Below are 15222 nucleotides of genomic sequence, written 5' to 3' on the forward strand. Positions count from 1 at the left end.
ATGGTCCCCTGAGCACCACCAGGGATAATTCCTGAGTGCAGAGCCAGGAGGAACCCCTGTGCATCGCCAGGTGACCGCCCCCCCCCAAAACAAAAGCAAAAAAAATGATTATTATCGATTCACACTCCGACGGGATCCATCGCGATGGCTTTTGGTTTCAGTTCGCTGCTAGGCTGCTCGGACCGGGTCGGAACCACCTAACAGCCCCGCTCATTCTTATTTATTTATTTATTTTTTTATCTTTCCAGGGACTGGACCAAAATGAGCGCTCAGTGAGCCGGCCCGGCCTCTCTCCCAGCCGTCCCCGACGCCCACCATGAACCAGTTGGAGGGCTCCGCGGAGGTGGAGGTGACCGAGGAGGCGGCAGGCGGGGAGGTGAACGAGTCGGTGGAGGCCGACCTGGAGCACCCCGGGGTGGAGGAGGACCACCACCACCACCACCAGCAGCAGCAGCAGCAGCAGCCACCGGGGTCGCCGCTGCCCCCGCCGCCGCCGCCGCCGCCGCAGTCGCAGTTCGCCGGCCGCCCCGCGCGCGGACGCGGCGCCGTCGGGGACCCCCGCGCGCCGCCCGCGGGGGCCCGGGGGCCGGAGGAGGAGGAGGAGGAGCGCGGGGAGAGCCTGGCGCGCTCGGCCAGCACCGAGAGCGGCTTCCACAACCACACGGACACGGCCGAGGGCGACGTGATCGCCCAGGACGACGACGAGGCGGAGCGCGCGCAGGACCCCGAGGATGAGAGCGCGTACGCCGTGCAGTACCGGCCCGAGGCCGAGGAGTACACGGAGCAGGCGGAGGCCGAGCACGCCGAGGCCAGCTCGGCCCCGCCGCGCCGCGCGCTGCCCGGGCCCCTGCAGCTGCCCCCGGGGCTGGCGCGCGAGGAGGCCGTGAGCGCCGCGTACTCGGGCTACGTGTACACGCACCGGCTCTTCCACCGCGGGGGCGGCGGCGGCGACGACGAGCCCTCGTACGCCGAGCCCTACGCCGACTACGGGGGGCTGCAGGAGCACGTGTACGAGGAGATCGGGGACGCGCCCGAGCTGGACGCGGCGGCGGCGGCGGCGGTGGCGCGCGACGGGCCGCGGCTGTACCCGCGCGAGCGCGACGACGCGGCCGCCGCGTACCGGCACGAGGCCCTGGGCGCGCGGCTGCACCACTACGACGAGCGCTCGGACGACGGCGAGTCCGACAGCCCCGAGAAGGAGGCCGAGTTCGCGCCCTACCCGCGCATGGACAGCTACGAGCAGGAGGAGGACATCGACCAGATCGTGGCCGAGGTCAAGCAGAGCATGAGCTCGCAGAGCCTGGACCGGGCGGCCGAGGAGATGCCCGAGGCCGAGCAGGACCTGGAGCGCGCCCCGACCCCCGGCGGGGGCCGCCCCGACAGCCCCGGCCTGCAGGCGCCCGCGGGCCAGCGGGCCACGGGCACCACGGGCACCACCGGCACCACGGGCACCACCGGCGGCGGCGGCGAGGCCGTGCAGCAGCGCTACAGCAAGGAGAAGAGGGATGCCATCTCGCTGGCCATCAAGGACATCAAGGAGGCCATCGAGGAGGTGAAAACCAGGACCATCCGTTCGCCTTACACCCCCGACGAGCCCAAAGAACCCATCTGGGTCATGCGCCAGGACATTAGCCCCACCAGGGACTGCGATGACCAGAGGCCGGCGGATGGAGATGTGAGTACGCGCGCGACTCGCGGGGTACCATTCGCTCCCCGAGGGGGGTCGGGTGTTCTGTCGGCCTGGTCTGTCCCCGGGATTGGAATGACTTTGAACTAGGGGCTCGGTGCACCCGCCCACCCACCCACCCAAGGAGGCACACAGTGAAGCCTCCGGAGTGAAGGTAAAGAAAAGTTAAAGCCGTGAAGGCGGGAATGAGACCCATAGAGAGGTGCCTATAATAAGTTGGTGGCTTGCAAACTGCATGCACCAGGGGTACTTGTTTGGAAATCGATTTCTGGGCGCCTTGCCCAGTGATTTTCATTGCAAAAGGTCTGGAGGCTGGCCTGGGATTCCCCCACTCCCCCGCCCCTCCAGTGCGAAATTAAAAAGTCAGGATTGAGGCAGGAGAGACTCTGCTGGAAACAGTGCAAAGGAAAGAAGGCATAGCAATAACTGAGGACCGTTGTAATAGATCCTCTGACTGGGAGTCCGCAAAAGCCTTTAGGGTTGGGCCAGTAAAAAAAAAAAAAGGAACAGGCGGGGCTGGAGCAAAAGCACAGCGGGTAGGGCATTTGCCTTGCACGCAGCCAACATGGCCAACACAGGTTCGATTCCCAGCATCCCATATGGTCCCCCGAGCACCGCCAGGAGTGATTCCTGAATCCTGACCCAAAAAGCAAAAAAAAAGGAATAGGTGTTTATATTATTTTTTTTATTTCTTTTTGGTCACACCCGGCGATGCACAGGGTTTACTCCCGGCTTATGCACTCAGGAATTACTCCTGGAGGTGCTCGGGGGACCATATGGGATGCTGGGAATCAAACTTGGGTCGGCTCGTGCAAGACAAATGCCCTACCTGCTGAACTATCACTCCAGCCCCAGGTGTTTATATTATTTTATTGGGGGAGGGGGTCCACACCCAGCAGTGTGCTCTAAGGCTTACCCCTGGATCTGTGCTCAGGACTGCCTGGACCCAGGGTACCATATGGGGTGTTGGGAATGGAGCCAGGGCCTACCCACTATACTCTCTCCAGCCCCTAAAGGAAGAGGGTTTATAGGCAGGAGTAAACAATGCCGGAAAGAGCAAGGTGTGAGAAGTGGAATAACAGCCTGGCTTGTACGTGTTGCAGGAGTCTTTATCTGAGTCCTGCCTTTTCTGGGAAGGGCTTTGGCAGTGGGGTATGTTCTGGCCAAAGGCCAGTGATTTGGAGGAAGGAGAGATGCTAGACCAGAAGTGGTATAAATCGTCTTTTGTTCTGTTAGTCAACAGTTTGGCTTATCACTAGTGAGACTGGAAGGGGATTTGGAAGGTCTATGTCAGGCCAGGTCCTAGGTATGCTGGAGGACCCTGTGAGTCTTATCTAGGCTTCAGGGACCTGGATATTTGTAAACTGCCTGGGACAGTGAGGGTGAGGACTGTGATGCATCACTAGCCCAGTGATGCAGGTAGTGCTGGACGATAATCTGAGAACCGTTAAAGGATTGGGGAGGGCAGTGGGGCCTCTTTGCAGGGAATGAAGAAATTCCATCTGAGGGCTAGAGAGATAGTACAGCAGGTAGGGCACTTGCCTTGCACGTGGCTGATCCGGGTTCGATCCCCATTTGGTCACCATTTCCTCCAGGAGTGATCTCTGAGCACAGAGCCAGGAGTAAGTCCCATGCACTGCCAGGTGTAACTGCAAAACGAAACAGCAAACAAAAAAATTCTTTCTGACACCATTCCTGCCAGGAATTTTGTGCGGCTTTTTTCACCAGCCACCCTGTGTCTCCTGTGACTTTCCGTGGGGCTTCATCTTCTCTTCCAGTAGAACAAAGAGAGCCTCCTCACATCACAGAAAAGAGGGCTTTTTAAAAAAAAATTTAATTTTTATTAGTGAGACACCATGAGGTACAGTTGTAGACGTACAAATTTTTTTGCTTGGGTTTCAATCATACAGTGATCGAATACCCATCCCTCCACCAGTGCCCATTTCCCACCAACACGGATCCTAGTATCCCTCCTGCCCCCCCATCCCCCCCATCCCACACTGCCTCTTGGCAGGGCATTCCCTTTTGTTCTCTCTTGGGGGCTTTTAAAAAAACTTATTTTTGATTTGGTCCCACTCCTGGTGGTGTGCTCAGAATCTACCTTGGGCTATGCTCAGTGGTCGGTGAAACATTTTTGTTGCCAGGGATTGAACCGGGTCAACATCCGAAGGTGTCTCTCCCGCCTCGCCTTTTGCTTTTAACCTGAATTCAACTTCCTTAGGAAGGGCTTATGAAGTGCTGAAGCTGGGTCCTGAGAAATAGTAAAGGTGGGTAGGACCTTTGCCTCTCACACAGACCACTTGGGTTTGATCCCAGTGCCGTAAGTGGTCACTGAGCACCACCAAAAGTGATTTCTAAGCACGGAGCCAGGAGTAATTTCTGAGCATTGCTGCTGTGGCCCCAAAACAACAACAAAAAAATTTTTTTTTTGCTTTTTGGGTCACACCCGGCGATGCTCAGCGGTTACTCCTGGCTCATGCACTCAGGAATCACTCCTGGCGGTGCTCAGGGGACCATGTGGGATGCTGGGAATCAAACCTGTGTCGGCCATGTTGGCTGCATGCAAGGCAAACGCCCTACCCGCTGTGCTATCGCTCCAGCCCCCCCAAAGAACAAAATTTTAAAAAGAAAGAAAACAACTGCTGCCTCTGCCTGTCTTATTTTTCTCTTTTTTGATTTGTTGTTGTTGTTGTTGTTGTTGTTGTTGTCGTTGTTGTTGTCATCGTTTGGGGACCACATCTGGTGATGCTCAGGATTTATCTATGGTTCTGCACTCAGGAGTTACTCCTGGAAGTGCTCAGGGAACCGTACAGGGTGCCAGGGATCGAACCTGGGTCTGCCGCATGCAAAGCAAGTGTCCTACCTGCTGTCCTGTGCCTTAGTGCCCTTACTTTTTCTTTTTTGAAGTAAGCACGGTAAGCACTGTCCTCCCATTGTTCATCGGTTTGCTCGAGCGGGGCCAGTAACGTCTCCATTGTGAGACTAGTTGTTACTGTGTTTGGCATATCCAATACATCACGGGTAGCTTGCCAGACTTTGCCATGTGGGCGAGATACTCTCGGTAGCTTTCCAGGCTCTCCGAGAGGGGCAGAGAAATCGAACCTGGGCCGACCAGGTTGGCCGCGTGCAAGGCAAACGCCCTACCCGCTGTGCTATTGCTCCAGCCCTTTTTTGAAGTATCTAAGAAATTTGGTAACAGACTTGGGTGTCACAATATTTTCAAATTAAATCAAGAAGACTAACCTTTGCTCCCAGTCTCTTACAATAAAATTCTTTCAGCCTCTACTCTCACTTTTCCATTCACTTGAATAATTCTTAAGCAATTTCATTTAAAATGTTGGAGCTTCAAGGAAGAAAGGGTCAAGGGGTTAAATGTAGTTTTATTTAATTCCGCCTTTTATTATGTGCTATTTCCTCGATGTGTCTTTCAGAGCTAGAAACTGCTATTGGATACTGTTTGTTCTTTTTACTTATATGAATAAACCTGTGTAGGTCAGAAAGGTATCATTCACCTCCTCTTTTAGCAATCGAACAGCTGCTGTTAGCTGATTACATTGCTGGCACTTTTAAGGAAAGACTATGTCATCCTGGAAAAAAGGCACAGGAACAACTGACTAGAAAAGAGGAACTTTTTTGGCAGTGAAACCACTTCCATTCCATGGCATAGACTGGAGAACACATTCAACAAGAGGGAATTGGGAGTCTGGTTCTAAGCCCAGCAGATGTAACAACTTATACATATGCTAGTAGATTTTCAAGGAACTCGTGCATATTCATGAGGGAGAATGGTGAACAAGTGCAATTGAGGAGTATAGAAAAAAACATATTGCATGTATAGAGAATGGTGGAGGGACATCACGGGGGTGGGGGTGTGGTTTAGTATGGTAATGAAGCCCTAAGAGACTCAAGTGGGCCTGGGTTCTACTGCCCAATCTCCATTGGCCAGTGCTGTTAACCTGGGGCCTTTGGGCCTTATCAATGCAGAAAGGTTCCACTTTGGCCCTTTTTATTTTTTTATTTTTATTTATTTAATTTTTTTTTTTTTTTTTTTTTTTTTTTTTTTTGCTTTTTGAGTCACACCCGGCGAGACGCAGGGGCTACTCCTGGTTCATGCACTCAGGAATTATCCCTGGCGGTGCTCAGGGGACCATATGGGTTGCTGGGAATTGAACCTGGGTCGGCCGCGTGCAAGGCAAACGCCCTACCCGCTGTGCTATCGCTCCAGCCCCTTGGCCCTTTTTATTTTTTTTTCATTTTTTTATAATTTTATTTATTGAATCACCATAAGAGCAGTTACAAAGCTTTCGGGTCTAAGTGTCGGTCATACAATGAAACACCCATCCCTTCACCAGTGCCCATTCTCCACCACCAAAAATCCCAGTATATCCCCATCCCACACCCTCCCCCTGCCTGTGGGGCAGATGATTTCTACATTACTCTCTCTCTACTTTGATCACATTCAATATTTCGTCACCAGGCCCACCATTATTATTTGAGATTTTACCTTTTACCCCAACACTCAGATCTGCTGAAAAGGCAACAGTAGACAATTTGTGTTCTGTTGCTGGTTATGAATAACATATGATGTCCGTGGCTTCAGTAGGGCCATGTGATTTTGAAATTCCGAAATTTTAACACTTAAATCTGGAGGGATTTCTGCCAAAAGCCACTGGGTTTCGAGATTTGCTCCTGAGTCTCTGGGATCATGGCCGTTGAGCAGCTTGATCAGGAGCCAGAGAGGCCGTTCGTGGGCGATGACTTGGGGTCGCATTGGGGTGGGGAGGACAGGCCTGATTCCACCCCCCCTCCCATGAGGCCCAACAAGTTTCGCCACTGCGGGCCCAAGCCTGACTGTCCAGTGGCCTCTGGAGGATGATGGCCACCAAGCCGCCAGGGGGAAACAGGCGGAGGGACAGCACCCTTTCCCCCCTGGGGTGGCCCGCCCTTGGCCCTTTTTAAAGCCAGTAAAATGCAACGACTGCTTCTCCCAAATAGACGTTGTCACATCCTCCAAATTGCAGGCCTTGGGCCAATCTGTTTTAGCTTTTCCTAACTCCAGAGAGATCTCCTAAATTTTCACTGAGAAAAGAGAAGGGACAAAGTCGCAAAAAGCTTTGCCGATTTGTCAGTTGTTTGGAAAGAACCTGCACTCTCACCAGCAAGGGGGCAGCATCGGCTTAGCATTGGCTTGCCGGGCTACTTGCCCGGCAGACAGTTTAGAGCAGTTGAGCTCCTGGTGGAAACTTTCCCAACCCCACTGCCCTTCCAACCCTCAAACTGTCCATGGGGTGCTCCCATGGCTGGGAGGGGCACATGAGGCGGTTTCCAAATGAAGTGGAATTGGAGCAGGTTTTTTTGAAAATAGGGAGCTGGTAAGACCCTGGGTTCTGCATCCTTTTAGAAACCTGGAAAGACTGCCGCGTCCGGCGCTGCGGGGCCAAGCCAGGGGAAGGCCGTCAGGGTGAAAGCAACAATTGAGACACACAGGGCTCCGTCATGCAGGAGATAGTGAAGGATCTCTGTTTATTGTTTCACTCCACAGGTATTTATCCCCCCTCCAAGTCAGGCAGGAAAGGGGAAGGGGCAAGCATGGGCGTGGGATGAGTCACGTACTGTCAGTCGGCTGATAGCCCCCAAGCCCTCATAACCTTTACATGTGTCTCAATGTAGTGGCTGCCACATCAGTTTTAGACATAACCATAGAGGACGTGCTAAACCGAGGGTATGCTCTAGATAAACATTTACAAGCTGGGATATTTCCCAAAACTGAGGCCATGCTATTGATACCAGGAGGTTGCCCATAATGTGAGTGTGGGGGAGGCAGCAGATCAGGCATCCATTTTGTGCCAGGAGGCAACAGAAGACATGAAAGGAAAGGCTGTGTTGGGGGGGGGGGGGGGGGGCGGGGAAGATGCTGACCTCTTCTCTTCCTAGCATGCTCCAGCCCCTGGACTGGCCAGCTTAATTCCACCTTATCCGTGTACACTCACCACAAACCCATGTGAGGACCAGAGCTTTGCTTTGATTCTTCTAAGCTTGGACAGTTGAACCCTATTCTGCTTAGTTTCTTTCAAAAGGTAGACTTTGTGAACACATCACGTTGGAAGTTCAAATTGATGCCAGGAAACTAATGAGTTTGGGTGTCCCAGGATTATGAATAGCTTATGCCAATCATCACGATCACGATCATCCTGTTGTTCGTTGATTGCCTCGAGCAGGCACCAGTAACGTCTCCTTCGTCCTGAGATTTTAAAAAGTGCCATATTCAAGGCTTTTTCAGGGTTAGGAGAATGAGACCCATCATGGTTACTGGTATTTGGCATATTGGGTATGTCACGGGGAGTTTGCCAGACTCTGCCGTGTGGGCAGGTTACATTCGGCAGCCTGCCAGGTTATCCAAAGTAAGAATGAGATAATAAGATGTGGAGCTGGGTTTTATAGTCTCTGGGTCTTGGCCATTGATGGGATTACACGGCGCCTGGGGGGGGCCAGTTGGTGGGTGTAACCCCCGCCTACTCAAAGATGGAGGATCTGGGTGGAGGATGCTCAGCCCTGATCCGAGCAGGCTTGGAGATCTCAGCCCCGGGACCCGCATGCCTTTGTTCCTCTGCCGGTACCTCCATGCGTGTGGAGAGTGGTCTCAGCATGGTAGTGGCTGGTTCTGGAGGTCTTCGGCTGCTGGAGCTCTGCTCGGGGCGGGGAGGGAAACTCAACCCACCCTCCTCCAAGGGGCCCTGGCGAGGACAGCCACGTGGGGGCAGGAGACTCTTCGCTGTTCTCTTCCGGGATCTGGGTTTTATAGTCTGAGTCTTGGCCATTGATGGGATTACACGGCACCAGGGGCCAGTTTGTGGGTGTGATCCCCGCCTACTGGAAGATGGAGGATCTGGGTGGAGGATGCTCAGCCCTCCTCAATCATAAGTTGAAAAAAAGTATGATGGGGCCACAGAGATAGTGCAGCAGGTAGTGCATTTGCCTTGCATGCGGCTGACGCGGATTCCATCACCAGCACGACATAGGGTCCACCAAGAGCACAGAAGATCCGTGAGTTGAGAGTCAGGAGCAAACCATGAGCACAACTTGGCATGACACAAAAACCAAACCAATCCAGACAAAATACACAAATCCACTTCATTTTAAACTGTTTAAACGCGCGGGTTCTTTGGTGTTTGGCAGGCCCCTGATATAAGCATCTTCTTTTGCTGTCCCTTTGGTGGTGTTATCCTGACAGTGACTTTATTCCTGAGCTCCTGCATTCTTGAGAATCATATTAAAGATTTGCATACAAAACTTTGATGCCGATGAAATTAACCTTTATTGTACAGACGAGTGGGTAGGTTTGGGTCCCTAGTGTATGTCACTTGTCTTGTTTTCTCCCTACACGTCTCTACCCTCTGTACTGGTTCCGGGTGTGGAATGTGCAAGCAGAACCCCACCACTGATGTCCCCTAGCTGGGCCCTGCTGCTGTGGATCCTGGTGCTGGGCCTCTCTAGGACTGTCCCCTAGTGACTCTCTGTCATCCTGGCTTTCCTTCATCCCCGCCTTTAGCCTCTTGTGCGTGGGTGGGATCCCTACTGACATGTCCTGCCGTCTGTCTGGGCCTAAGGGACAGGCATGGAGCCCTCTCTGCCAGGCCGGGTCTTCATTTTCTCTGCTCTCTCTCACCCCCACCTGTCTCATGATCTGTTTTGAGTGGATAAAAGGTCCAGTTGGATTGACTAGTTCACCCAGCGCTGAGCCCACCCATGATCTCAGTGGTATTGGAGGGGTACAGAGTATGTATCCTGTGGCTGGCCTCCTTACACCACAGCTGCTCAGCCCCCATGTTCACTTGTTGAAAATGAGAAAGTGCTGCTCATAGCAGTGTTGTCTAGAAGTCACTCAAGGAGGTGATTGTCAGAAAAGCATTGCCTTTCCTTTTCAAATCAGAATCCTGGAAGGTGAAACCCAGTGATCTAGTTTGGGGGTTCTTGTCTCTTTTCTTTTTTGGGCCTCGTCTCCATTTTGTTACACTCTCTCTGTGATTTGCTTTTGATGTTGGTGGAGGGAACACTCTAAACAGTGCTCGGGGGCGGAGGGGGGGGCAGGGCTGCTCCTGTTGAACTCAGATGACAGGGTGGCAATTCAGTGCTGGATTCAAGGATGCTTCTCGGGCTCTGGAGTGCTGGAGACCACAGGGCCACCCAGGAAGGGCTGGGGTGGCTCTGGGGATGCACTCAGTGATGCTTGGGAGGCCTGTTGCACCCCGGTTCGAGCTTGGGACCAATGCAAGCAAAATGGTGTACTATCTCCCCATGATTGCATACGCAAACAGTAAAGGTCCACTGACTGCAAGGGTTGTGGGGAAGGAGTAGAAGGATCCTCTGGGCAGTAACCCCTTCCCCAACAGAAAGCCTCCAGGTTTGAGATGTAATTAAATCTGTTTCCAGCACAGATAAGGTTTTTTGTTGTTGCCTTTTTATTGGGAGCTCACACCCAACAGTGCTCAGGGCTTACTCCTGGCTCTGCACTTAGGAATCATTCCTGATGGGATTTGGGGGACCATATAGGGTGCTGGGGATTGAACCTTGGTCAGCCGCATACATGGAAAGCCCCGTACTTATTGGACTATTACTCTACCCCCAGCACAGATAAGATTTTATCAGAAGGGCTGGCGTGCTGTGGAGATCCTCAGCACTGCTAGAGAAATGCTAAAAAAATACAAATTGTTGGCTTTGGTTAATGATTTCACCAATCAAAGAATGAATTCTCAGTATAAAACCTGAGAATTCTCAGGACAAAAAGTAGTGCAGGATCAGTAACCACAGCACAGCTAGCGCAAAAGATATGAAAATACCACTGTGACCGCTTGCCAGGCACAATCCCCAACAGCAAAATCTGCTTTTTAGTCAACTCTCGTCAGAACTTGGTGGGGTTTTTTTCTAGCTATGTTGCAGACATTGTGCATTAGCAAGTGCTTGTGGGATACATACAGGATGTGCCCGCTGAGTGAAAGAACTGTTTTGTGAACTTTCGAAAACAGAAAAGAAAAAAACTCAAAACATTTGCCCGTGCTTTGCTTCCAGTAGAATTTCTCTTTTTCAGGTTTGTTAGCTGTCTCCCAACTCCCTCCTTTACAATGGTTGGGTTTGGGGGCTGGACCAACAATAGCACAGTGGGTAGGGCGTTGGCCTTGCAGGAGGCTGACACGGGTTCGATTCTCAGCATCCCATAGGGTCCCCCTAGCACTGCCAAGAGTAATTCCTGAGTGCAAAGCCAGGAGTAACCCCTGTGCATCACTGGGTGTGACCCAAAAAAGAAAAAAAAAAACCTAAAATGATTGGGTTTGTCTTGATGCTTAAAATAAAATAAAATGATCCAAATTTGATCCCTGGCACCACATCTGGTCTCTCAAGCTCCTCCAGTTGTGATTCCTGAGCACAGAGCTAAAAAAGAAAAAAAGAAAGGAAGGAAGGAAGGAAGGAAGGAAGGAAGGAAGGAAGGAAGGGAGGGAGGGAGGGAGGGGAAGGAAGGAAGAGAGGAAAGAAGGAAGGAAGGGAAGGAGGAAGAGAGGGAAGGAGGGAGGGAAGGAGGGAAGGAAGGAAGGAGGAAGGAAGGAAGGAAGGAAGGAAGGAAGGAAGGAAGGAAGAAAGGAAGGAAGGAAGGAAGGGGAAGGAAGGAAGAGAGGAAAGGAGGGAGGGAAGGAGGGAAGGAAGGAGAAAGAAAGGAAGGAAGGAAGGAAGGAAGGAAGGAAGGAAGGAAGGAAGGAAGGAAGGGGGAAGGAAGGAAGGAAGGAAGGAAGGAAGGAAGGAAGGAAGGAAGGAAGGATGGAAGGAAGGAAAATCAAGCACTTCTGTATATTCTGCGCCCTGTGTATAGAACAGGATTGCTTTATTATCTGTTATATGGGAAGATGAATGTTCTGAGCGTTTTCATTTTAATTCCATGCTGGGTCTGTGCATGTTCTAGGCATGAACATTTGCATTCGGCTTACAGTAGACACAGGAGAACAGAGTAAAAGTGGGTCACAGCACGGGCAATCCTGCTGAAGGTGAGGAGTCTTTATTGGTAAGGGTGAGGATGAAAAATCCTGGAGCTTTCGGGGAGCTAGGGGCCTGATAATGGGCCTAGAATTTGGACTCACTGAAGCCTCGTGGGAAGGAGAGGAGCAAGAACACTCACGAGTAACTGGCGTAGGAGTGATGCGAGACGAGGTTAGGTGTGGTTGCATTGATTTCTCCTGGGACCCAGACTTAATTCAGGTTAATGGTTTTACTTTTAAAATAAATGTTTTTAAGAGACCTCCTCTACCAGGCTCCATTTCAAAGCCCCATTCTGTAACTTCAGTTCAGCAGCAAATTTACCATATCGTTGCCAATGGAGAGTAATGTGCTGGGTAACGGAGAACTTAGTTGCTGTCAGGAATAAGAAATGAGCTGATTTTCTATGATCAGTGCAAACCTGGTGTGACCAGGGTAATTTCTTTTTAAGCTACCATGATCTTATTGTTACAACTTCAAAATATAAAGAGCTTGACCTTAACATCTCTTTTAGAGAGCAGATCATTCATTTCGGTGATACTGAGAGAGAGAGGGAAAGGGAGAGAGAGAGAAGAGAGGGGGATGGGAGGGGTGGTACTTTTTTTCTTTTTGGGTCACACCTGGCGATGCACAGGGGTTACTCCTGGCTCTGCACTCAGAGTTACTCCTGGCAGTGCTCAGGGGACCATATGGGATGCTGGGAATCGAACCCGGGTTGGCCACGTGCAAGGCAAACGCCCTACCCGCTGTGCTATCGCTCCAGCCTATGGTACATATTTTATCTCTCCTTTCTGGTTGTGAAGCCTCAGCCATGATGATTTTGTACCACCACACCCCCAGAGCCCCTACCCCCATTTTATTTAAACGACGTGGTTTAGGAATTTGTTCATGATAACTTGTTACAGGTATTCAATATTCCAACACCAATCCCACCACCACTGTCACCTTCCCTCTACCATAGTCTCCATTTTTCCAATCACCCCCAAACCTGCCCCTGTAGCAGGCCCATACTAGTTTATTATATATTGCCTGTTACCCCTAAATTGTGAATGAAATGATCAAAAAGTGTTTCTGTAGAAAAAAAATGTGTGAAAGTTGCAATATCTCACCACGAGGACATTATGTAGGTAAGTAAGTCCTTGTCTCAGGATTTACTAAGTTGTTATTGCAAGTAAACCTTCTGTGTTAATGTATTTGTTGGTCGAGATTGTTGGTTTCTCTGTTACATTCCATCCATCCATTACTGGGATGTCAGTGTTGTAGATGTTGGAGATGTTGCAAAGTTCTAGAATTTTTAACTGGGCAGTCTGACTAGAGTCAAAGTTTTGACTTAGAGAAGTCCTGGAGATTTTGCCATCAGGACCAATGTACCTGAAGTTTTCAGCAGATTAGTTTTTCGTGAGACTCAGTCCTGAGGTGACGGAGTCCTGCTGACCAGAGGCATGTCAGTGGCATTGAGGTGTGGGAGCAGCTGTCAAGGCTTTGTTTGGGCAGGAGCTAGCACGCCCGCCTCAGAGAGTGCCCCAGAGGTCTCAACCAGGAACGGGTGTCTGAGAAATTTTTGCAGATAGGTGATCTCTTTTGAGATTTATCTGCATCTCTGGAACAGGGCTGGTAGAGGAGCCCACATGGCAGCAACAAGGATGTGGTTGTAGCTGCCAGGGCTTCCAGAAGTAGAGGGAGGTCGCCCATCCCGACTCTGTGAAGCCTTGATGAATTTGACTCACCACTAGAGTCTCACCACATTTCAGCTCCAGGCAGCCTTTGCTTATGGGGCCTAAGCGTGTCTCCTCAAGAAATCCCAGTGCCACATATTGGGGCGAAAACAAGCAGGTCTGCTGATGTGCACGGCAGAAGGCAAAGGCTCCAATTACTTTGTGTTCTATGGAGTCAAAAGGAAGTGATGGGAAAGATTGATTTGTTTTTCCTTAACACTCAGGCTTCAGCTTTTTCTTTTCCCCCTCCCCCAAAGAAATTTTTCTCAGTATTTTTCTTTTTTCTTTTTTTTATTATTTTTTAAATTTAAATTTATTTATTTATTTATTTATTTTGAATACCCATCCCTCCACCAGTAACCATTTCCCACCACCACAGATCCCAGTAACCCTCCCACCCCCCTTTCCCCCCCCATCCCACCCTGCCTCTGTGGCAGGGCATTTCCTTTTGTTCTCTTTCCTATTGGGTGTTGTGGTTTGTAAAAGAGTTAAGCCTGATTTTCAGGGAGAAATGTTGGATAATTTACTTTCCATTGATCACTTTATATATAAGGAGATGTTGCATGGCCGTATAAGCGGCCGTGTGGCTTGGAGTAAAAGTCCTGGTTCCTGAATAACCAAGCTATGCTGGTAGAGGCTCATGGTCACCGGGGTTCCATCTGGAGGAGGTGGGATGTGGCACCTACCCCATCTGGGGCTTCCCGGTGATCTCGGCTCTCTCAGTTTTTTTTTTAATGGCTGGTTTCACTTGCTGGTGTATATGAAACTGTGTCAAAAAATGACTAATGGGTAATGAGGAAAGAACTGATGATTTAGCGAGTGAGTATTTTGTTATCAGCTTCTAGATAGAACTTTCTACAGAGGACCACCGTTGGGGTGTCTATTATTCAGTTGGGACACAAGACACTTCCCAGGAGTCTTTAGAAAAATTGTGTTGATCTCCCCATTGGCCAATCTCAATATGTATTTTCTATGATAAATGGACTGTGCTGTATGGAAAAGGAAGACAAGGTACAGAGAAAAATAGATATATCATAGATAATTGAATTCTATATGTAACCTAATTAAATCCTGGGCCCATGTAGACCTAGGGAATTATGAAATGTGATTTATCTCTAAATGGAGCCCTCTTCAAAATGAGAAATGCTCCCGTAATGATTAGATCTGGTAACACATCCCTAATACAAAATGTTTCTCCATCCACTTTCTTTGAAATGCAATTTCCACTGGCCATTTTCTCGAGAGACACCCTAGAAAGCTTGTTATTTCATTTAGACAGAGGCCGCGTCCTTCTCCTGAAGGGTTCCACTGGCGGTTCCCTTTTCCTGCTGATTTCCATCTTGAGGCAGCAGGCACTCAGCTGCCCACTTGGCATGCCTGGTGACCCCTTTCGCCGGGCAGCTCCTGCTGGTAGAATCCCAGGTGCTAAAGAAGGCTAGGAATGGATTGAAGTGACTTGGTGCCAGAAGGGACATGGGTTATGCCACCCAGTGACCTCAGCCTGCCGGTATCAGACTCGGTCACATGTCACAGAGCCTTAGGAAAAAAAAAATCTGCTGACACCACGAGTTCCCTGTGTTTGGGGCAGAGGAATAAGAGGCCTCCCCTCCTCCTTACCTACATATCCTCCACAGTTAATTTCCCAGAGTAAATCCTAGTGTGCCAAGATGAAAGAGTCCCTTGGTGTGTAAGGAATTCACCCTTCTGCAGTCTGAGCTCACCTCCTTTACTATTTAACATTCTCAATCCATTTGCTCAGAGTTGCCCCCCTCCAGATTCTGTACTGGCCCTCCCCACCGT

General features: G+C 50.6%; 1 protein-coding gene across 1 annotated transcript in view; it reads left to right on the top strand.

Annotated features, from left to right (window-relative positions):
* Positions 1–260: 260 nt before the first annotated feature.
* Positions 261–15222, top strand: part of APBA1 (amyloid beta precursor protein binding family A member 1) — a 71035-nt gene continuing 56073 nt past the window's right edge. The window contains exon 1 of the mRNA XM_056118746.1: positions 261–1675. Within this exon, the coding sequence (XP_055974721.1) occupies positions 317–1675 (1359 nt within the window). The 5' untranslated portion in view covers positions 261–316. The remainder of the gene's footprint in view (positions 1676–15222) is intronic.

Source organism: Sorex fumeus, unplaced genomic scaffold (assembly GCF_029834395.1).
Source record: "Sorex fumeus unplaced genomic scaffold, SorFum_2.1 ptg000038l, whole genome shotgun sequence".
Classification (NCBI taxonomy): Eukaryota; Metazoa; Chordata; class Mammalia; order Eulipotyphla; family Soricidae; genus Sorex; species Sorex fumeus.